Raw genomic sequence first — 24143 nt, forward strand, 5'->3', positions numbered from 1 at the left:
ATCTCCATTAAGTACGCGACGGAACGGCAGCCTCCAAGAAAAAAAGTTAAACAAAAGCTGTGTGGAGAAAATTTGCTTAAAAAACGGAAACTTAGCGGTCCAGGAAGCAAAATAAGTAAACGTAACAAACAGAGAAGGACCACAAAACATGGAAAACCTGCCATTGGCTTTCCCCCTGCCCACCAACCAATTAGTTCGCTTTTCACCAAACAAAATGCAGTAAAAAACCAACAAAATCTTGTGAATACAACTCAGAATGGCCACCCAAAAGCCAGGCGAATGGGCAAGTGCCCTTTTGGCCCGCTTTGAGGATCAGGCAAGTCTTTTTCCATGTCTTTTTCGCAGCTGCGTTTTCCCAGGCGAAAAAATGTACCTGCTGCTCTGCTTCTTTCCCACTCACACATGCTTACTGTGCCTTCAAATGCATGTGCCTCAGACACCCTATATGTATATGCTCTCAATAAAATGCTAGAGAGAGCGAGACAACAACAATAACAATAACATTGAGATCCGCATGAATGAAGTGAAAAATAATGAATCAATTGGTATCCTTTCAGTTGCCGAACAGGATTGGAGCCTATGGAACGCAAGCCAGGATGAGTCAGGACCAACTAGTGGCCTGTTTGATCCAGATATCGAGATACCGATTCTCCCTGGTAATTTCCGGGCTAACCAAGATGCTGCAGAGGGTTAATGAAGCGGTGGGTTTCCCACAAAATTGTCTAGAACTACTGAAAATATCACAAAATATTGCAGGCTCTTCAAAACCGACATGAACCTGAAAGATGCTACTTTGAGTCCCTCGTCATTATACTGACCACCCTGGAGCGATGCTTAACCAATCAGACCAAGGATACTGCGCGCTTCGAGGAGGCTATGAATGTAAAGTTGCTGCTGCGCGAAATCTCCCAATTTGTGGACGTCCAAAGCGACAATAATCCAAATGCCGCCCAGCTTAAGGCTCTGGCATCAAAGGTGCTCTTTGCGCTGTCCCAGAATCACTTCTCGGCGGTCTTTAATCGCATTTCAGCCAGGATCCAGGAGCTGACATCCTGCTCTGAGGAAAATCCGGATTACAACGACATCGAATTAATTCAACACATCGACATGGATATGATTAAGCTTACCAAACTGCTGCAAGGTTTGACACGCTCTTTATATAAAAAAGCTTTTTTAAGTAGTTGTATTTCAGAAACCATCACAAAATTTCGATCAAAGCGTGCTCCGCCGTTGATTTTGCTTTACTCGCTGGAGAAGGCTATTTGGAACTGGATTGAGTACCATCCCCAGGAGTTTCAGGACTTGCAGCGAGGCACCAATAGAGATATATCCACGTAGGATTCTAATTTAAAGTTTATTAAAACAAAATTAGATTATTTTTTACTTTTTTAGATGCTGGGAACCTCTAATGGACTTTGTGGAGTACTTCAAAACAGAGAACAAGAAAAGCAAAACCCTCGTGTGGCCACTGCAAATGCTTCTGCTGATATTAAACCCCTCTTGCCTTGAGGCCGTCGTCAACGAGTTGCAACAGTCCGAGAAAGAGAAAGAAAAGGACAAGGAAAAAGAAAAGGTTGCGTCTAAGTCGGGTCAATCCACATCCCGGGACAAGGACTTTTCGGCCAAGCAATTCATTGAGAGCATCAAAAGAGGTCTGGGCCAGCACTCGCCCTCCAAGCAGGTCACCGAATCCTCTGCCATTGCCTGTGTAAAACTCTGCAAAGCATCAACCTACATCAACAACACCGACTCCAATAATGTGGTCTTTAAATTAGTGCAGTTTTTTATTAACGATCTCAAGGCGTTGCTCTTTAATCCGGCAAAGCCCTTCTCCCGCGGTCAGGGCTATAACTTTGCGGATATCGAGCTGATGATTGACTGTTGGGTTTCCTGTTTCCGGATAAATCCCCACAACATCGAAGCGCTGAAAGTCTGCCTGAATTTATCGTCTCCGCAGGCGTATCACTTCGTCATAGTTTGCTCCCTTTTAAGGTAACATTTTGTATTAATTTTATGTTTCTTAAACTGCCATATTGTTTTTTCCCAGGTTGGCACACATATATGTAGACTTTCGCTTGCAAAACAAGAATCCCTTCCGGATTGTCAACCAACCAAGATTGTCCTGGTGGCCACAAACAGATGTGGTTCATTACCGCTCCGCTGAGCTAAGGGCTCTCTTTACAGATACTCTAAACAAAGCCACACAGGGTTATATCGCTCATACCCCACTGCGGTACATAACATCACTGACACTCAAATCCAAAGACACCCAGAAGGGTTTAACCCGGGCTGAAGAAGGTCCGGCCCACAAAATGCTGTTGCTGCTGCTAGTGCGGCTTATTCATGCTGATCCCACGCTTTTATTGAATGTGAGTTGATGAGAAATGTATTTGATAAGCAGAGCCTTTATAGATTTCATATTGCAGACCCAAGGAAAAGTGGCTCACGAAGTGCAAAGCTCGACTTTGGAGCTGATCAACGGGTTGGTTAGCTTAGTGCATCAAACGACAATGCCCGATGTGGCCCAGGAGGCTATGGAAGCGCTGCTTGCACTGCACGCCCCGGAAAAAATTGAGGTTTGGAATCCAGAGGCTCCCATCAACACATTCTGGGACGTGAGCTCCCAGGTTTTGTTCTCCATTTCTCAAAAGCTCATCCAGCACCAAATAGCCAATTATACGGATGTATTAAAATGGCTTCGCGAGATCCTTATATGCCGGAATACGTTTCTCCAGCGCCACAAGGATTACGCGCACGTGGGGAGTCAAATCGCTATTTGCAAGCAGGCTCACATTAAGATGGAAGTGGTTTTCTTTATGTACCTGTGGAGCGTTGATTTGGACGCAGTCCTGACATCTCTTTCCTGTTTTGGATTACTATGCGAGGAAGCAGAGATCTGCTGCAGTTCCGACGAGCTGACGGTGGGCTTCATTATGCCGAATTATCACATTTACCAAGAGCTCGCTCAGTTGTCAACATGTGAGTTTATTCAACAAAGCCCTTTCCTCAAGTGATTAATTTGTATCTTTACAATTTAGCTGCAACGGACTCCCGCATCTGTTTCTTTGACAACACCCATGGCAATGTGCTTAGCCGCCTCACACTCCAAAAGCGAATAATGACCCTATTGCGCAAAATTGAGCACTGCGTCCATGGTGTTCAACCCGCTTGGGAGGAGACCTTTCGCAACTGGGAGGTGTCCAGCAAGGTTTTGCAAACTTACCCCAAATGCAAGGGCGAAGACGGCCAGGCGGAGGTCTTTCATCGAGGCATGGGCAAGCGGCGAGCAAGTCACCAAAGTTCAGAGCACGATCTTGAGGAGCAGATCAACGAGTGGGCCAACATGACCTGGTTCTTATTGGCCCTGGGCGGTGTCTGCCTTCACAAACGCAGCAGTAGCCGACAAATGCTGCTGCAGCAATCACAGAACAATGCTTCGCTGGGATCACTTGCGCAAAATTCACTGTACTCGAGCTCCACAAGTTCCGGACATGGGTCTCTGCATCCCAGTACGGTTTCGCTATCCACGCTTCCGCCAGCACCGCCACAAGATGTCAGCTATTGCCCTGTAACACAGTAAGATCGAACTCGGGATTTAATTGGTTTAAGTTGCAGTTGTGATTACGTTAAATTTGTTCTACAGATTCGTTGGGCAACTACTACGTCTTCTAGTCTGCAGCAACGAGAAAATTGGTCTTAATATCCAGAAAAACGTTAAGGAACTGGTGGGCGAGGAGATGTCTACCCAGCTGTATCCCATACTCTTCGACCAGGTTAGAGCCATAGTGGAAAAGTTCTTCGACCAACAGGGCCAGGTGAACGTCAATGTGACCGACATCAACACGCAGTTCATCGAGCACACAATCTACATAATGAAGTCGATCCTCGACCCCAAGGCTAGCAAAGATCCCAACAACGATCAGCCTTCGCCATCGGAACATTTGGGAGTTACAAGCATCGAAGGCATGATGCTGGGTATTGTGCGATACGTTCGCCACCTGGACATGACAGTCTATGCCATCCGGATTAAGACTAAATTATGTCAGCTGGTGGAGGTGATGATGAAACGCCGCGACGATCTGGCCTTCCGCCAAGAGATGAAGTTTCGAAATAAGCTGGTCGAGTACCTGACCGACTGGGTGATGGGCACCTCGCATCAAATTGCGCCGCCAAGCTCAGCAGATGCCGCTATCCTCACCAACACATCCCTCATCTTTCGAGACCTGGATCAAGCCTGCATGGAGGCAGTGGCAGCCCTGCTTCGGGGTCTTCCCCTGCAACCGGAGGAATCGGATCGTGGCGATTTGATGGACGCAAAGAGTGCGCTCTTCTTGAAGTACTTCACGCTTTTTATGAACCTGCTAAACGACTGCATTGACAGCTCTGAGGCGGAAAAGGAAATGAACAATACTCCATTGTTGCCACCACGCCCTCGCATGGCAGCTGGAAAGCTTACCGCCCTACGGAATGCTACCATTCTGGCTATGTCCAATTTGCTAGGCGCCAACATCGACTCGGGCTTAATGCACTCTATCGATCTGGGCTATAATCCCGATTTGCAGACCCGTGCCGCTTTCATGGAGGTGCTCACACAAATCCTGCAGCAAGGCACAGAATTCGATACCCTGGCTGAAACTGTGCTAGCAGATCGATTCGAGCAATTGGTCCAGCTGGTTACAATGATAAGTGACAAGGGGGAACTACCCATTGCCATGGCACTGGCTAACGTGGTGACCACTTCGCAGATGGACGAGTTAGCAAGAGTCCTGGTCACTCTGTTTGATGCCAAGCATTTGTTGTCGCCCCTGCTGTGGAACATGTTCTATCGCGAGGTGGAGGTCTCCGACTGCATGCAGACGCTTTTCCGTGGAAATTCCCTCGGCAGCAAGATCATGGCCTTCTGCTTCAAGATCTACGGCGCTAGTTACCTGCAGATGCTTTTGGAGCCGCTGATTCGTCCACTGCTGGACGAAGAGGAGGAGACCTGCTTTGAAGTGGATCCAGCTCGTCTTGATCCCACCGAGGACATTGAGCATCACAGGAATAATCTGATCGCGCTTACCCAGAAGGTGTTTGATGCCATCATCAACTCGTCAGATCGCTTTCCTCCGCAGCTGCGTTCGATGTGCCATTGCCTCTATCAGGTGTTAAGCAAACGCTTCCCAAATCTGCTCCAGAACAACATTGGTGCAGTCGGCACGGTCATCTTTTTGCGCTTCATTAACCCTGCCATAGGTAAAACCATATAAATATACACATCAAAAAACCCCCTGTTTAATTTCACTTTCGTTACTTCAGTTTCCCCGCAAGAACTTGGAATCGTTGACAAACAAGTGCACAGCTCGGCTAAACGAGGGCTGATGTTGATGTCGAAGATCCTGCAAAATATTGCAAACCACGTCGAGTTCTCCAAGGAACAGCACATGCTCTGCTTCAATGACTTTCTGCGCGATCACTTTGAAGCCGGTCGAAGGTTCTTCATCCAGATTGCCTCGGATTGCGAAACAGTGGATCAGACTTCGCACAGCATGAGTTTCATTTCCGATGCAAACGTTCTGGCTCTGCATCGCTTGCTGTGGACGCACCAGGAAAAGATCGGCGACTACTTGTCCAGCAGCCGGGACCACAAAGCTGTGGGAAGGCGACCCTTCGACAAAATGGCCACGTTGCTAGCCTACTTGGGTCCGCCCGAGCACAAGCCAGTCGATTCACACATGATGTTCAGCTCATATGCACGGTGGAGCTCCATTGACATGTCCTCGACCAACTTTGAAGAGATTATGGTGAAGCACCAAATGCACGAAAAGGAGGAGTTTAAGACCCTCAAGTCGATGAACATTTTCTATCAAGCGGGAACCAGCAAATCTGGTTATCCTGTCTTCTACTACATTGCAAGAAGATATAAGTAAGTCTATTTAAGATGATTATTTTAACAAGCTTATTAACTTTGCATTTCTTAAGGATTGGAGAAACGAACGGCGATCTGTTGATTTACCACGTTATACTCACCCTGAAGCCCTTCTGCCACTCGCCCTTCGAGGTAGTCATTGATTTTACGCACACCTGTTCGGACAATCGATTCCGAACAGAGTTTCTCCAGAAATGGTTCTATGTTTTGCCCACGGTAGCCTACGAAAATGTGCATGCAGTCTATATTTACAACTGCAACTCGTGGGTACGCGAATACACCAAATTCCACGATCGCATCCTAGCACCTTTGAAGGGAAACCGCAAGCTACTCTTTCTGGAGTCGCCCAACAAACTCACAGATTTCATTGATGCGGAGCAGCAGAAGTTGCCGGGAGCCACTCTTTCGTTGGACGAGGATCTCAAGGTGTTTAGCAACGCGCTGAAACTCAGCCACAAAGACACCAAGGTGGCCATCAAGGTGGGTCCAACTGCCCTGCAGATCACGTCTGCTGAAAAGACAAAGGTACTGGCTCACTCTGTGCTTCTGAACGATGTTTACTACGCCTCGGAGATTGAGGAGGTGTGCCTGGTGGACGACAACCAGTTCACCTTGTCCATAACCAACGAAAGTGGTCAGCTGAGCTTCATTCACAATGATTGCGATAATATTGTCCAGGCCATTATCCACATCCGAAATCGCTGGGAACTTAGTCAGCCCGATTCAGTGACGGTGCACCAAAAAATCAGACCAAAGGACGTGCCGGGAACCCTATTAAACATGGCTTTGCTCAATCTTGGCTCATGTGATCCCAATCTGAGGACTGCTGCCTACAATTTGCTATGTGCTTTGACCGCCACTTTTGACCTGAAGATCGAGGGTCAATTGCTCGAGACGCAAGGTCTTTGTATTCCCTCTAATAATACAATATTTATTAAGTCAGTGAGCGAGAAGCTTGCCACCAACGAACCGCACTTGACCCTGGAGTTCCTCGAGGAATCTATTCAGGGCTTTCAACGCAGTACCATCGAGTTGAAACATTTGTGCTTGGAGTATATGACGCCGTGGCTTAAGAACCTCGTCAAGTTTTGCAAATCCAATGACGATTCCAAGAAGCTTAAAGTCTCACAAATTTTGGACAAGCTTATCAACCTAACCATTGACCAAAAGGAAATGTATCCCTCAGTGCAGGCAAAAATTTGGGGATCGATTGGGCAGATTCCCGAGCTCATTGACATGGTGTTGGACAACTTCTTGCACAAATCGATTACATACGGCTTGGGCTCACCGCAAGTGGAAATCATGGCGGATACTGCAGTGGCTCTTGCTTCCGCCAACGTTCAATTGGTATCCAAGAAGGTTATCACTCGGATGTGCCGAGTAATGGACAAATCCTGCACGAATCCTACGCAGTATCTGGAGCAACACATGATGTGGGATGACATTGCCATCCTGGGACGCTATCTGCTCATGTTGTCGTTCAACAACTGTTTGGATGTGGCCACCTCGGTGCCCTACTTATTCCACACCATAACGTTTTTGGTCTGCTCGGGATCGCTGTCTATGCGGGCCTCCACCCATGGCCTGGTGATCAACATCATCCACTCGCTGTGCACCTGCACCAACCCCTCCTTCTCGGAGGAGGCGCAGCGAGTGCTTCGACTGTCCCTGGATGAGTTCTCGCTGCCCAAGTTCTATCTGCTCTTCGGCATCAGCAAAGTCAAGTCGGCAGCAGTGACTGCATTCCGCTCCAGCTGCCGCCATCCCACAGATAAGTGGCTAGGAAATGAGAGAGTTACTCAACCTCTCCCCGCGGACCGGGAACGTTTGTCGTTGCCCTCGTTGGAAGTCATTACGGATGCTCTTCTTGAAATCATGGAGGCTTGCATGCGCGACGTTCCTGATTGCGAGTGGCTCAACACCTGGACATCCTTGGCTCGCAGTTTCGCCTTCTGCTATAATCCAGCACTGCAGCCCAGAGCTCTGATAGTCTACGGTTGCATCAGCAAGAGTGTTACGGACCACGAGGTGAAGCAGTTGCTGCGCATCCTGGTGAAAGCCCTTGAATCGTTCAACGATCTCATTCTGATCGAGGCGCTGGTCATGTGTTTGACTCGCATTCAACCGCTTCTGCGTCCGGAGTCGCCCATCCATCGAGCCCTTTTTTGGGTGGCCATTTCGGTATTGCAGCTGGACGAGATTACCCTGTATGGTGCAGGTCTGGCTTTGCTCGAGCAGAACCTTCACACACTAAAGTCACAGGGCTGTTTCGACAAGAAGGAGACCATAGCCGAGGTGATGATGAAAACGAGGGAAAAGCTGGAGTGGCACTTCAAGCAACTGGATCACGCCGTAGGACTTTCGTTCCGCAGCAATTTCCACTTTGCCCTGGTGGGCCATTTAATTAAGGTGAGAACGAAGTCATTATCTTCTAGAAGGTGGTTTGTTGTTATACCCCTTTATTTCATTTCTTAGGGCTTCCGTCATCCAACACCTACCACAGTTTCCCGAACTTCTCGAGTCCTGACCATGCTGTTAGGCATCATAGCCAAGCCGTTGCATCGAGACAAATTCGAGGTCACCCCCGAAAGCGTAGCCTACTTGACGGCTCTGGTGGCTGTTTCCGAGGAAGTCCGTTCCAGGTGCCATGTAAAGCACGCCCTGCCCCGCTGGCCTGCTGATCTCAGTGGCAGTGTGGAGAATGGGGAGGCACCCAGTGGAGTGCAAGCCGTAAGATTGCAAAAGGGTGATTTCTTTTATATTTATTTTAATATAACTATCCCCATTAGATTGGCCTGACCCTATCGCGGCGTCAGAAAAGTTGGGACATCCTAGATCAGTCGGCTCTGCAATTTGCTCGCCAGCATAAGGTTCCTACTCTTCAGGTGAGCTTTTTAATTAAATTGCTCGAGCCGAGCTGTGTTCCCTAATCGTTTGAAATTCGCTGTGCAAAAGTTGTTATAACCATCTGCTATAGTAACTTTTGGCTATCTATTTGAGTTTATATATTCAAACCTATACAGTCTATATATTCCACCTACTATGTAATATCAACTATCTATCGAGATCAGCCGTTGCATAACTAATAATCGTTCAATGATTTTTTCTTTTCTCTTTTTATGTTTGATTTGAAAATGAAAAAAAAACGTTACATATAAAATCACAATGTATACTCGTTAAAACCGTATTTATGCCATAATCTGCCTGCCGAATATAACATCTTATTGGTGCTTGTAATTCAATATCATCAATATCAATATTACTATTTGTCCTATATCAACTATAAACTGTAACTACCACCTGCCACTCCTACTACTACTACGCATGAACATTGTAATTTGGTTTACGTTTGATTTGGTTACCGAAACCCGCTAAAAATACAACTCCAACATCAACACTGTGACAACACCACGAACATTTAATTAAAAATCCGTAGAACGCGCGGGTTTTGTTCAAAACTCAACGCTCATTCTCGGTGCCGACGACCAAAGATCCGAACAATGCAACCGGCATCGAAGAACGTCAGGTATTGCTCAACAAAACTTATCTCTTAGCTAACCCCACTAATTCTTAGTATAAGTTCGCTACTAAAGCCTCTTAAAACAACATTGATGTTTCGCTGCAATGTCATTTTATTTAATTATTCTGCATGGCACTGAATGAAAGCAGCCCAAAAGCAATGGCCGAAATGCACATTCCGTACTCTTCGTAGTTTTCCATCTTCACTTGTTTTTTTTTAAACCATATCTGTGTGTAAAAAGATTTCCTTTTAAAAGTAAACCAATTAACACCTCACAATATGTTTTTGAACAGGAACGCGGCTCGCGTTCTTCGGTGTCCAACGAGTCGAATGTCCTGCTGGATCCCGAAGTCCTTCCTGACTTGTCCATACAAGCCCTGGTGTTGACTGTTTTGGCCACTTTGGTCAAGTATTCCTCGGATGAGGGCGAAACGCGTGTCTTGTATCAGTATTTGGCCGAAGGATCTGTGGTCTTTCCCAAGGTGTTTCCAGTTATGTCAGTATCTATAATAAAATTTCCTTTAAAAGAGGATAATACGAACTTTTATATTTCAGTCATTCGTTGCTGGATCAGAAGATCAACAATATTTTGTCAGTGTCCCACGATCAAGTGGTGCTGAACTCGGTGCAGAATATCATACAAAATATGCTGGCCAGCGAAGATCCATCGCAACAACAGCTGCACTTTCTCCAGAGTTGCGGATTTGGCGGCCTCTGGAGGTTTGCTGGTCCCTTCACCAAGGTGCGTCTTTAAATTATACGAAATTAAAAAAAAAAATTAAACTGAAATGTACTTGCAGTACAACATGATGGGTGAATCATCGGAACTGTTTGTCAACTGTTTGGAGGCCATGGTTGAGACCTGTTTGCCAGGCGATGAATCTGCCCCGGTGCCACCGTCGCCACGTCCCTATAATCTGAGCTCTAGTTTGAGTAGCCTGACCTTGGGCTCCCCCACGGACAAAGGTTAGTATCCAAAAGACTTTTCGTAAGTTATTACCCAAATATATTACATTGCTTTAATCTAGAGCGTTTACTTTTCAATAGCAATCCCCATTGAATGAACACAGAATTGTACAAACAGTATTTATTCAAATTTATCCTTTTCTTTATATCACACCAATTGCGATATATAGCATTCTCATCGGAATCATTAGATTTTTATGACAATTGCCCAGGCAGCGTCAGCAGCCTGCGACGCGCCTCACACAGCAAATCACGCGCCAAACATCGAATTAACGACAGTCCATCACATTGAACGTTCCACAAGTAAATTACAAAAAAAAAAATATTTAAAACTGCAACTAAAGACAAAATAAGAATAGCTGAAAACAATGCCACAGAATAACACCATTATTGGAAACAAATATGTACTTTGTAGTTATCTAAGCTTTGCCAAATGGAATTATTGTCCCCACATTTAATACGGTTCATTTTGTAATTGCGGACACCACCTTGAAAAATGCAAATTGTTAAACACAAAACAAAAATCCAAAGACAACCACTTGATAATGCACTTAACCGTACAAGCATTAGCAAATTGATGTTGAAAAATTAGGAATTATATTGATGATATATCTGGTACCTTGAAGCATTTAAAACATATTTTCGATATCATGTGGGTGAATTGAATGCACCTTTTATAGCGTAGTGTAGTGTTGCCACAAATATTTGCTGATCCAAGAGACAAGAACCGAAATTCACTACAGCTTAATTGTAACAGAGTACCAAAATATATTTCTGATAAATGCATGCCTAAAATTTTTAAAAATGTTGAAAAAAAACCGTCACCCTGTACAAGATTCGGTTCAGTAGCTAAATATTTAGCCAAAAACAAAAAAACATCAAGATTTTATATATTTTCATTAAAGACCATATTTTATACAAGCAAATAGATAATGAAAGTAAAATATAAGTAAATTTAGTCTTCTTTACCGCTTTATTGCCCAGATATTCCTTTCAGCCCACCTATTCCTTCCCTCGATGTGTTTATGCAATTTTTGTCTTACTTTCAGCTGCATGAATAACAACTACAAACCCGCGCACTAGACGTACCACACTAATCGCAAAAGTAATGCGTTTCCTAAATCTGTTTAAAAAGTGCTTTTAGAGAACGTGAAAACCCCCACAGAATGTCGTACAAAAACATAGAATATTTATATATTGATACATGTATAGAATGTCCAGAAGCCATGTCCACTAAATGCGAAAGGAGGAAATGAACGCGAGAAACGATATGTGTAAAAATGAATGTATATAATGTATGTGTAGAAGGGAGTGGATCGCTGATACTGTAATCACAATAGAAGAAGATATCGAACGAAATATTTTTAAACGATTATCGATTGTAAGCTTTAAAGTTTGCAATCCGCAACTGAAAGTATACACACCAAGTCCACCAGTTCCTGAAAAGATGACCACGACCAGGCAAATCGGAGTTAACCAGAAAGCGATTAAAGGCAAAATCAAACGAAACGAATTAAAGAACTTAAAGCTTTAACAAAACGGCGTGCTCCGCATGTCGTTTGCATTGTTTTGTATTATAAAAGAATCTCCCCCGCAGAAAATGTATCAGATGGCATTTATTTTTTTATTCTAATTACTATTATTTTTTTTTTAATGTTCATATATCATGATTCCTTACTAATTTATTTCATGAGCACATTCTGCAAGCAAATTGTAAAACACCAAAAACTAATCGAATGTAAGCTTAAAACGACCCAGTCCGCTTAATGATAATTTAGTTTTAAGCACAATCCAAGATTTTAAACGAAATAGAGTTGATAAGCGAAAAGAATCGAACCAAAATAAAACCTTACGAACGTTACACATTTGTACCTCTTATTAAACAATAAACGCAACAAATTAGTCCGTTACACTTACTTTCTAGCACATGGATTTTAAACTGTATTTGGCGTTACCAGATATTTTTTTTTAACTAGATGAGCAAATGGAACAGGATCCATCATTAATAATCTTAATGTATATGTGTGTGTTGCTATATGTGTATTAAATATGTATCTTTGTATATTACAGCCACTTGAAGATATTTATAAAATGTTAATGTCCCAAATTTATCAATGTACAAGAATATCGAACAAATTAATATACTTTCAATTCAAATGTTTAATGAAAAGTACTCTTGTTTTATTGGGAATTTGATCTTCTGAAGTGGTTAAAAGCGTTTATAACCTTTCTTTACTTAAAGTCCCTGGTTATGCAATAATTATAAGTGATCTTCCCTTATTCGAAAAAATATTTAAACAGCGAGCACATTGAACAAAATATTTCAAAACAAACCCCCCTATTTGAGACGATTCATCATTGTCAAAAGATTATCCCGCTTTTTAAATCTCCTGCCGTTCATGCAAATTGCCGCAATCGAAATCTTTGTTTTTGCATATGGCCGTCATTCTTCAGTCATCCAGAAACCCATATCCAAACATTGCTACGCTGATGATCTCAAAAACCTCCCCCACGAAGAAAACTGGAAACGAAAAGTATGAAATCAGTGCCATCAGATGTCAACGATGTCACTGGTGCCGTTTGCCGTTTCTGTTTGTTAACTTCTCGATTTCATGGCTGCGATTGCAGCGACCCCTGGTCTTGAATCCGAACTGGAACTCACCCTCGGGCAGGTGGATTTCGTCAATGGCCCAATCCCAAGAGCCAATCTCGCCGAAATGCGCCAAACAAGTGTCACAGCTGACCGAGGCCGAGGCCGATGCCGAGAAACCGGGAGCAGGAGTGCGGCACAATCCCAATACTTGTGGGAATGTCTCCAGTAAACTTTCTCACGATGCACATGCACCGACCCATCGGAACACCGGCTGTTTGCCGCTTGCCTGGGTGGTGCTCATGCCGCTGGTGGTGGTTGCTGCGGTGGTTGCTACTTCTGCTGTGCCCGTAAGTGTAACGCAATGTCGCGCCAAAGAGGAAATGAGGTCTGTGTGACTGTGCGCCAAAAGGGAAGAGCCCACACTGCTACAAAAATGTGTTTAAATATTCATTGTCGCGGAAATGGTAAAGGAAGTTAAAAAATTAGTGTATGTTTTAAATAGAACTACTTCACTTAAATTAAAGCCATCATTTTTAAACATTAAAATTGAAATGTTTTATATTACGAATTTAAAGTGAATTTTCAAATCACTAGAAAATTATGAAGTTTTATATTTCGAAGTCCAGAATAATTCAGTATAAAGTCAAATTAAAAGGAAATAAATGTATTGGAGCTTATGAATTTGTAAACATCATAAACAAACCAATACCAAATAGTAAAGTAAACTTTTTTCCATTTTTCCCTCAGTGTCCCTGCACGCACACATTTAAAGACCAGCACTCGTGTGCAACAATGCCATCGCTTGACGAGATTGGCTCTTTGGCTTAAGTGAGGACGGCACGCATGGGGCACGGCTCTCTTTTCTTGGGAGGAGTGGGAAATAGGGAGCAGGGAGCGAGGAGCGCGGAGCGCGGAGAGTGGCACGGATGGCTGGCAGGCAGGTCGAGGTCATGTCGATGTCGACGACGCTGGCGTGTGTGCGTGTGGTGCGCTGCTGGTGGTGGTGGTTGATTGCTCCGGCTCTCGTCTTGCTCGGCTCTTCCTCTGGCTCCTCATCCCCCATCCTCCGTTAAAGTGTGTGCGACTGTTGCGCCGGCGCACGGCAACAGCACGAGGAAGAGAGACGCCCGAAGAGAGCGAGCTACTCCGAAGAACGTGTTATTGGGCCCTAGGAAATGCACTGAAAATATCTATAAATAATAAATAAATAATACTTTTGTAAAACAAAGGTAGTAATAAGGATGTTAAAAAATATATAAAAATAAAATTTGTACTTATGTTTTGACTAAACATTGAAATAAGCGCCCATTCAAGAATATAGTTCAGTGAGTTCAAGAATATAGTTTTATAGCACACTTTCAAGAGACTAATAGTTAAAAAAAAAATATTCGAAATTAACACCTTAAAATCTCTTTAATCTAGTAAAGAAATATTTTTGATAACTTCTGGTATTCAAAATAAGATATGTGTATATTGGATTTCAAAAATTGCTTACCATTTTCAGCAAAGATCTCCGATCTTTCTCAGTGCAAAGAGAGAGCCACGGCGGCTTCCGCCCGATCCAATTTTTTTTGATGTTGCACACGTGCAGCGCCGAGGGAATCTTGCCACAAGCAGAGAGTGACCCGATTGATGCTTCGTGGTGATCGTCGGCGTGTAGGAGCGATGGGACCGCTGTGATCGCAGTGCGTGGTGGCAGTTAGGGGAGGATTTCGATTTCGCAAGTGCACGGCACCGGCAGCTACGACGCTGTGTGGCAGCTACAAAAAGGATCAGCTTACCTTGCGGCAAGATCATTTCTCAAGTGACTACCGTGCAGTGCGGAGCGGCAGCAGCAACGTCGCAACATCGAAACATCGCAACTTTATTTACAAACAAGGTTCAAGCCAAACCAAAACCAAAACACATTGGACACAATGGCCGTGCAGGGTCAGAGATTTATGACCAAGACTCAGCATTACCGCAAGGTCACCAAACCTCTGCTGGAGCGCAAGAGACGCGCTCGGATGAATCTGTATCTGGACGAACTCAAGGATCTCATTGTGGATACGATGGACGCACAGGGCGAGCAGGTCAGCAAGCTGGAGAAGGCGGACATCCTGGAGCTCACCGTGAACTATCTGAAGGCTCAGCAGCAGCAGCGAGTGGCCAGTCCGCAATCCCCACCAGTCTCCCAGGTCAACTTGGACAAATTCCGGGCTGGTTACACCCAGGCTGCCTACGAGGTCTCGCACATATTCTCCACCGTTCCCGGCCTGGATCTCAACTTCGGCACCCACCTGATGAAGCAGTTGGGTCACCAGCTCAAGGACCTTAAGCAGGAAGAAGAGTGCCCCGATATGGGAGAGGAACCAGTTAACCTATCCGATCGTAAATCATATGATCATTCACCCGAAAGGCGCTCCAGGTCTCCGCAGAAACAGGATATCCCCAACGGCGAGGATGTCTGGCGTCCCTGGTGAAGAGCATCCCAAATACACGCAACCAATTAACATTGATAGCTTTACCAGTCGATTTCATTTAGAAACGATCCAAGTTTTCCAAGGTCTAGTGTAAACATTTGCCTCAGAATCGTATTTAGTTGGTAGTTGATTTGATATGATGTGATGTTCCTGTGATAGTTCTTAAGTTCGTATTTTGTATTTGATCTCCCATAGGCCTTACGATTCATGTATTTAATTGGTTATAATTTATTTTATCAACATAACAAAGAGCTTCCCCACCGAGCTTCCACTTAGATTCATTAAGGAAACACATTTTTTTCATGCTTTAAATTTGCATTTCTGCTTTACAACATTTAATCTAAGCCATGACCACTTAAATAATAAAAAGAATAAAAACTGAATTTTTATGACTCTAATTTTATTTGGAATGTATAAAGCGGGTTGGGTTTAGAAACTGGTTACGTTTAAAACATTCGTAAATGGATTTTGAAATAATAAAGCCATTATTGCCCTACTGCTTTTTGTGATTGTCAAAAAAATTTAAATCAGTCTTATTGTCAAGTATTTATTTTGCAAACTGGTACTGTTTTTCCATTACTAGAAATGAATGTGTTTTCTAAGACTTATTTCTAAGGTAATTGAATGCAAGATTTTGACTGTTTTATTTACATAATTTAAGTTTCGCATTATAGCAAAAAAATAAACTAAACTTCAACTTATGGCCCACCTTTACTTTGATTTGTCACAGAGGCTAAAATTAATATAAAAATCATATGCAGAATTCGCGAACCCGTTAAAAACTATCGTTTTGGGAGCTTCAGTCTTCCCTTGAAGTCACGAGATGCCCCCATTCGAAACCCCACTCGAGTTACAAATCCAAGTCATGCACCACCCATCGATCCGTTACAAAGGTCCTGGAACGCGAGCAGCTTACAGCCTAAAGTGTGTCCATCGCGAGCCACACGCGAGCAGCGATCCAGGATCAGCGTCGCTGGCCCCTTTTACATCTCGGATGGAGGGAGTCGGAGAGGTCCTGCCGGGCCACGGGCAGCGGGGAAGTCGAACACACATTAAGCACACTCGACGCACACGAGCAAGGTTCCCACAGGATCATAACAACCGACCAACAAGTGCAGGATGCCTCTGCCCGATCCCTTCCTCTGCCGATCCAATTTGGAATGCCAAAGGTAAACAGGAAGTCGTCGTCGAGGAATCGCAACGCCTTGTCCTTGTCCTTATCCCTATCCCTATCCCCAACCCCCGACGGAGGTCCTCGCCAGCGTGGGAAACGCAGAGGTCCCCGATGAGCTGGCAGTTCATTATCCTTATTCCCCCCTACCCCGCCATTCTCCCCTCCCTGCCATAGTCAAATCATAACACACAAATCTAGAAACGGCAGCTGTTCGTTCTGCAAATTCCCATGCCCATATTCATGTCCATATAGCCATGCCCATACACACATATAGTATGGAATGGTATAGCCATGCTCGGCTGCTTTTTGCGGGCAGGTGAGCGAGGCGATGTGAGAAACCGAGCTGGAAAGTGTTTCCCACGATCCTGGCAGCGATCCTGCTCCCTGGTTGCCTTGATAAGGGTGCCGGGGCAACAATAAGAAATCGCCCGAACAATAAGGAGCAGCGGTCTCAAGAAGCGGAAGGGTCGTGGTCGTCGGTCGAGCAACCCTCATGCCAGCACACGAAGCGTGTCGCCATCCCTCTTGCTCCTTTTGCTCCTTTTGAATGCCAGCACACACACGACACTCGGATCCCGATTCCGATCCCGATCCCAATGCCTTTGGCCCATTTTGGGGGTTGTTTTCTGGACGGCTATAAAAGGCCCGGCCCCGAAGGTCTGACAACACACAACGTCTTCGACCGTCAGAGCAGCCAGAGCTCAAGAACCTGTACTTACACCAAAAATAACATACACACACACACACAGACACAAAATGTCGTCGCTTCAAATGTCTGAGATGTCCAAGACCTACCAGTACCGCAAGGTGATGAAGCCCATGCTGGAGCGGAAGCGTCGTGCCAGGATCAACAAGTGCCTGGACGAGCTCAAGGATCTGATGGTGGCCACCTTGGAGTCCGAGGGCGAGCACGTCACCCGGCTGGAGAAGGCCGACATCCTCGAGCTGACCGTCACCCACTTGCAGAAGATGAAGCAGCAGCGCCAGCACAAGCGGGCTTCCGGCGACGAGAGCTTAACTCCGGCCGAGGGATTCCGTTCCGGCTACATCCACGCCGTGAACGAGGTCTCCCGCTCGCTGTCCCAACTGCCCGGCATGAACGTCAGCCTGGGCACCCAGCTGATGACCCACCTGGGTCAGCGCCTCAACCAGATCCAGCCAGCTGAAAAGGAGGTCCTGCCCGTGACCGCTCCGCTCTCCGTTCAGATCGCCTCCCGGGACGCCTACTCCGTGCCCATCTCGCCAGTCTCCAGCTTCGCCGGCAGTCCTAACTCCAATGTCAGCTCGGTCAGCCACTCCCTGTTGACCACCATCGATGTGACCAAAATGGAGGACGACAGCGAGGACGAGGAGAACGTCTGGCGTCCCTGGTAAAGGGGTTTTCTTCAATCCACCAAGAAAAGATACAAGATACAAGGAGAGATTATAGAAAGTAAAAGTCTTCCGAGTCACTGGGATTTCCCAGTCGACTCCCCACCTAGTTTTAAGTCAACACCACACCACAACAAAGCTTTAGATGAGGACGCGCAGTTCATGTGATAACTAAATAAATAATAAATTATATATATAAAATTTAATGATCACGACTTTTTCTCTGAATCACTTTGAAACGTTTATGCAAATTGGTGGGACACTCCCCATTTCCAAACACTTCGCAGTAATTTGCGGTCTAGAACGGAAATGCTAGAAGCGCAACTGCACCTCAGTTTGTCCAACGAAACTATTCGATCGCCCCACGGATGCACAAGCAATCGGTGGACAAAAGAAAGCGAAAACAATGCCAAGGCCGAAACAAGAAAAATTAAGCAGAAGAAGGAGAAAGAAGCGACCCAAAGTCGGGGCTACCGATGGTCCATGGGCTACATGGCCGAATCTCGAATCTTGAACACGTGTGCGGACAATAAGCGGAGGTAACACAAAAAATTAGGGATTTATCTTGGCGTGTCTAATCGAGTTACGACAATGTCGCTCAGACTTAGAGCGAAAATAAATGGGAATTAAGCCGAGGTGGAACCCGAAAAGGGATCGAGTCATCATTCATCCCGCATCCATCCTGATTTTCCTTTGTTTTCCTCCTTTTTTATGCCGAGACTCTCCCTGGCCACTCGGCTAGAAAATCGTGTGCACAATGGTCAAGGCAAGCTAAGGGCACATAATTGCTTCGGATCAGGTAAATGAGTTGCCCTAGGGCAACTTTAAGATGGAGCCTCAGCCCGGGACAGGATATCGTTTTTTGTTTCTTTTTTTATGGGTTCTGCCTTGGGTCTTCGATTCGGTTTTTTTGGTTTCGTTTTTTGATTTGGCTGACCCAGCATCATTTGCTTATCTGCGTGCCAAGACCAGTAGCCGATCCCCAGACGCCTCTGTCTTCGAAATCGACAGAGGGCGCGACGAGGGAATAGTCAACGAGATCTGTATCGAAATCGGGATCGCCTTGGGACTAGGGATGGTATGCTATTGTAGGGGCATAATAAATTCAAAAGAACTAAATTTATAGAGATTCCTCGGCTGATTAACAATCTGTTAACTTGTTAGGGCCGAAAGTAGATTATCTTAAGGAGATCAGCTTTACAACAGCTACACTTAAGTGCTCATGCTTAATTTTACATTTCCGTTCGTTAAATGTTCTTTGGTGCCGGCAATTATTTATGGAAATTCTCCAAGCGTTTAAATTGAATTTAATTAGAAGAAGTATTAAAAAAAGATCTTAAATAATAACTGGGAAGCTCTTTATGTCATTTATGACTCATTGAATAAGTGCTAGTAATCATCCATAAGCTACCGATTAAATCTCTTTGATTGAACTGGTAATCTAGCCAAGGTCATCGTACAACAAGTTTCGATACCACTTCCACCCCAAGATAACTTTATACCCTTGAAGTAAAGGACACTCCTTAAGAGCCGTGCCAAATCGTAGCTCACTTTCAAGGCCTGTCCATCCCCAGATGATCCGATCAGGCGACATAACTGTCTGCCTGACAATAAGGGACCAACACCAATCCGACCAGACGCAGTTACAATGGACAATAAGAAAACTACGGCCGCAGGGATATGCGAAGGCATCGCTCCCAAAACGCCAAAAGGAAATGCAGGCACAAAAGATACTTAATCTTATAGGCAAACCCGATGAATGATGAACGAATGGCGGCGGCGACGTAACCGAACCCCCGATACAGCAATCCACAATCCAGCAATCCAGCAATCCGGCGATCGAGCTCGAACGCAAGCCCAAGTCATTAAAAACTACAATACACAAACTGCATACGAATCACTCGACGACGACCGAGGCCCAAAGAAAGGGTCTGTTTTTTAGGTAGGGAAGGGGACGGGGAAGGGACCGTACTCCGAATACTGAAGACTGAAGACCGGGGACTGTAGCCAGAAAAAAAAACAAAAAAAAAAAAAAAGAAATATCAGAAGCGAAGATCGTGAGAAAATGGTTTGGAACGTGGTTCTCACACGATCGACACACCTGCCCTTTTTATGTGTGTGTTTCTGGCTGGCTGGGCTCCCTGTGAATGTATGTGTGTGTGTGTGTATTTTTACGAATTCAAGATACAAGACCACTTACGGGCAAGATCACGACCGACTCGAGCTGAATAGTATGGGCTATATGGCTATGGATCGACATGAAAGAGAAAAGCAGCGTGCGGTAAGTGTGTCTCAGTCTCAGTCTCAGTCGAAGGAAGGCTCAGTTTGGCTCAGCCTCAACTTTTGTGCATTGGCCAACTTTGTAATGACTGTGGACACACGATCGTTAAGAGCGCGCCGTGTGATCTGGCCAAAGTGGGAGGGGGGATGGTCAGGGGGAAGGGGTTGTGGATTCGAGCTCGGCGCATGCGTCGCTGTTTTGTTGAACGAACTCAATTTAGTTGGTTTATGACCAAAAAGCGAGGAGCGCGGAGATCGGGGATCGGAGTGGGAGGGATGGTCGGTCGCTGGGGAGTTGGGATCGCTCCGAGCGCTGGAGAGGCACCCAACCACACTTATATGGTGTGCTATTGACTCTGTAATATCTTTAATATGGGATGTTGTTACACTACATTGGCACACGCTCTTGCTGCCACTGGACAAGCTGCCCACCGCTTGTGTTTGTATGGGATTTCGACTGCGAATGGGAATGGGTATCGGTATGGGAATGGGTATGGGAATGGGTGAGGCGGCGGAGATCGAGGCACGAGTGGTCCAGTCGCAACCTCCGTCGTCCAGCCACCTCCTTCCACCGAGCTCAACCCATTGCCAGGCCGGTTTGCCGCCGCCTCTCCTTTATTAAGTGGTGGTCTTGCGCTCACTTTAATACGGCTGCATTAAACCTCGGCGGCGTGCGGAGTATTATGACTGAAGTAGGTGGCCGGACCCGCGGTGCTCGAGATGGGGCCCCCGCCACACAGAGGTCACGTGATGGATGACGTGCGGACTCTACTGTACCTCCTGTCACAAGACTGATAAAGGGTTGGGCAAGGTCCGAAAAATGGAAGCAAATCGTAATATAAAATAAATATTTTTAGGGAATTTTCAAATACAATTACTTAATTTTTGGAAATTTATGGAACTTAGTTACACACTCTGGACGGATGTAAAAAAGTCAAAAGCAAATCTTAAATATATGGAAGACTAAATCTCATTGAACTTACCCGATTGGCATTTGAGCTTTTTTTATGTCTTATTTTCGTGAAAAATATTATAGTTATATCATACAAAATAGGTGTTATTTAAGCAAGGTTATTTATTAATGGCACCAGTAAAGTCTTATCTATACGCGGATATGGTACTCTGAAGTCATCAAAGATCTGGTTTATAAATCTCCTAAGTGTGACGCACTTTTCGGCAATAAACGAAATCCAAAGCCGACAGGTTTAATGGGAACCCCTCCAGATCGGTTTCACAAACTAAGCCACCCAATTAGCCGCCGGCTTTGGGCTAGACTGTCCCTCTCAATCAATTCCGAAGCGAAGCGATCGCTTTTCAACTGGACCAACGCGAAATAGATCACCCATTTCAGCTGACTACCGTTGAGCCCTATAAATAGCCGTTTTGTACCCGAAAAAAAATAAATAAAATGAGCGGAGAAGCGCTAAAAACGCGAGACTTGGCCGTCTCCATGCCAAAGTTACGTGACTAATCACATTTTCTGAAGATTAACAGCAATCAGCGGCGGCTTGAACGGTCCCAGACTCGAGACGGCCCGGTAAGTAGTCATCATCATAGTTGTCTGCCAGACAAAGGCGCTGAGTCCGAGGTTCCGTAATCGAACCCCATACAGAGTCGAAGTTTTGGGCCTTAAGTGCCGAGACGGTCGCGGTCGCGGGCTTAATTTGCAATGTCTGACCGCCGGTCCGCCGCGCATGTGCCAAGCGGTCAAGCGCAGTTAAAGCTGTCAAAGCCTGGACAACAAAAAAATAAAGCAAAAAGCTAAAACAAAAGCAAAACACAATGACCACAATGCTGAGCCATTGACAGCGGAGCCGCGGTTCTCACACTCGGCGGGCCTCATAATAAATGACGTTTCCTAGAACTGACTTTTTGCTTTATTTTATTATTTAATTGCGACAGCGCCGGCGCAAAACTTCCCGCAGATATACAAACATACATATATAAAGATATGTATGTATGGTTGTGTACCCCTTTTAAGACCCCGCATAGCCATATCCCCCGGTCGGAATTCTCGGGGCATAATGAGGCCAGACGATAGTCCGAGTGTGGGAAAAAATTCAGCGACTTCCGGCTGCGGGGTCTGCGATTCGGTTCGCCACGGAGTTTATCTCTAATTCGTTTCTTGTTTTAGGGTTTTTTTTTCTGTGTTTTTGCGCTCGGATGCCTACTAAAATTGGATGGCATGAGTAACCACCACCAGTGGAAGCCCTAGTTTTATGGGAAATAAGTAAACACGGGGGTTCTTAAGTTGCAATTTCATTTATTTTAATTTTGAAATCAGTTTCTTTTCGGAATTCTTTTTCTTGTGATTTCCTGGTGAAGCTTCCGCTCTCTATAGCCGGAATTTGAGGCTCTGCTAGAGATTGGGCTGCTGGGAAAGCTAATCCTGGGCAGCGATTGAAGAGCTCCAAAGGTTTCGGTGCGGTTTCGGTTCCAGCACTCCTCTGGGGCGACGATTTGTAGAAGCCTTCCGCTCGAAGGCGATTCAGGTGAGGTTCATCCCGAGTCCACTGATCACCAGGGTCGCCACATGGGACCCGAAGTGGAGCTGGCCTCGCTGGGCGCCGGGCTGCAGGCTCCGCTCTCCAGACTGCCGCATTCCGACGGCGGCGGGGTGACCATGGCCTGATCCTCGCCGGAAGCTTGGAGGGGCACTCCGATGGGCAGCGAGGGAACCACCACCTGCAGGTAGTTGAGCCGGTGACCCAGATGGCTCATCAGCTGGGTGCCCAGATCCACACTCACTCCGGGAACAGCAGCCAGGGTTTTGGACACCTCGTTGGCGGCATGAACGTAACCAGCGCGAAAACTCTCGGCGATGCTGAGCTTGGGATCGGCGGATGCGGCTCCACCGGAGACACTAGAAAGACGCAGCTGCTTCTGGGCACGAAGCTTCTTCATGTGCTCCACGGTGAGCTCCAGGATGTCGGCCTTCTCCAGGCGGGTGATGTGCTCGCCCTCCTGCGTGAGGCACTCCACCATGATGTCCTTCAGCTCGTCCAGGCACTTGTTGATCCTGGCGCGGCGCTTGCGCTCCAGCATGGGCTTCATCACCTTGCGGTACTGGTAGGTCTTGGACATCTCCATCTCCAGAACCATGGTTGATTTGGTTGGTTTGGTTGTTTAGTTGGTGGGTAAGTAAGTAAGAAGTTGTAAACTCGCGTAATCCACAGACGAAGTGTTCCACTGGATCTCGGAATAGAGCGAGTATCTGTGTGCACGCAACGAAGTCGGAGCTTTGAATGAGTCGGCTGGCTGTGGGATCGGCTTTATATAGCCTCTGCCGTCCGGGCATATGAGCAGCGAGTGCGAGCGGGACACTCATTTTGCCTCGTGCGCGGCCTGCTGCTGTTGCCAGCGGTGGTTTTCAGATGGCTCAGCGGTGCTGGTGGTAGTGGTGGTGGTGGTGGCTTCTGTTTTTTTCTTTTTTCCCTCTTTGTGTATATGTGAGGGCAATAAAATGACTTGAGCTGCGCCTTCTCTCGCTCGCTCTCCCTCCCTCCTTATGTATGTGTTGTGATTGTTATACCGTGGGAAACTGTTTCGCAGCCGATTTCCACGACGACGATGACGACGGCTGGCCTGACTTCTTCTGATTGTGCATGCTTGGGGTCTTGTACGATCCCTCGTCCGTCTTTCGGCGGACGGACAAACGGACAGACAGGCAAACGGACGGACAAAGAGACGGACAGACCGCCTTTAAGAGGTCTGTGCGACTCGGGATCCCAGATACGATGCGAGCGAGGCGAGCACATGCCTTCCATCCATAACAAGATGTTTGCATTTCAATTCATTTGTATGGTCGGCCCGGGGTCCGGTCTTTTGGGCTTCAATTCGGTGCGGTTCGGTCTGAAGTCTGAGATCTG

General features: G+C 46.0%; 5 protein-coding genes across 8 annotated transcripts; 3 read left to right on the top strand and 2 right to left on the bottom strand.

The window, feature by feature from the left end:
• LOC108095877 (neurofibromin) lies at positions 1–12564 on the top strand. 4 transcript variants are annotated; one of them, XM_017197183.2, is made up of 19 exons: positions 1–316; positions 558–701; positions 757–1141; positions 1193–1334; positions 1393–1992; positions 2048–2369; positions 2427–2979; positions 3039–3576; positions 3644–5235; positions 5299–5905; positions 5962–8317; positions 8384–8638; positions 8698–8793; positions 9345–9434; positions 9722–9924; positions 9984–10170; positions 10229–10394; positions 10565–10697; positions 11444–12564. In XM_017197183.2, the coding sequence occupies exons 1-18, from the start codon at positions 257–259 to the stop codon at positions 10684–10686; spliced, it is 8418 nt and encodes a 2805-aa protein (XP_017052672.1). In that variant the 5' UTR covers positions 1–256; the 3' UTR covers positions 10687–10697; positions 11444–12564. The 4 variants fall into 4 exon arrangements, with proteins under 4 accessions (XP_017052672.1, XP_017052671.1, XP_017052674.1 ...); XM_017197182.2 differs by having other exon boundaries at positions 10565–12564; XM_017197185.2 differs by lacking the exon at positions 10565–10697.
• A 397-nt stretch (positions 12565–12961) lies between these two features.
• On the bottom strand, positions 12962–14050 carry LOC108095649. The gene is given in 6 exon segments (XM_017196814.2): positions 12962–13150; positions 13152–13243; positions 13246–13287; positions 13290–13327; positions 13329–13412; positions 13779–14050. Coding segments are annotated over 6 exon segments (717 nt in total).
• A 611-nt stretch (positions 14051–14661) lies between these two features.
• LOC108095703 (enhancer of split mdelta protein) lies at positions 14662–15812 on the top strand. The gene has a single exon (XM_017196875.1). It carries the CDS (start codon positions 14904–14906, stop codon positions 15447–15449), a length of 546 nt encoding a protein of 181 aa, XP_017052364.1. The 5' UTR covers positions 14662–14903; the 3' UTR covers positions 15450–15812.
• A 1483-nt stretch (positions 15813–17295) lies between these two features.
• On the top strand, positions 17296–18200 carry LOC108095690 (enhancer of split mgamma protein). Its single transcript, XM_017196861.1, has one exon. The coding sequence runs from the start codon at positions 17380–17382 to the stop codon at positions 17995–17997; it is 618 nt and encodes a 205-aa protein (XP_017052350.1). The 5' UTR covers positions 17296–17379; the 3' UTR covers positions 17998–18200.
• Positions 18201–22520: 4320 nt separating this feature from the next.
• On the bottom strand, positions 22521–23542 carry LOC108095993 (enhancer of split mbeta protein). The gene has a single exon (XM_017197337.2). It carries the CDS (start codon positions 23374–23376, stop codon positions 22792–22794), a length of 585 nt encoding a protein of 194 aa, XP_017052826.2. The 5' UTR covers positions 23377–23542; the 3' UTR covers positions 22521–22791.
• Between the last annotated feature and the right edge of the window lie 601 nt (positions 23543–24143).

The sequence above is a fragment of the Drosophila ficusphila genome, unplaced genomic scaffold (genome assembly GCF_018152265.1).
Source record: "Drosophila ficusphila isolate 14025-0441.05 unplaced genomic scaffold, ASM1815226v1 contig_791, whole genome shotgun sequence".
NCBI classification, from domain to species: domain Eukaryota; kingdom Metazoa; phylum Arthropoda; class Insecta; order Diptera; family Drosophilidae; genus Drosophila; species Drosophila ficusphila.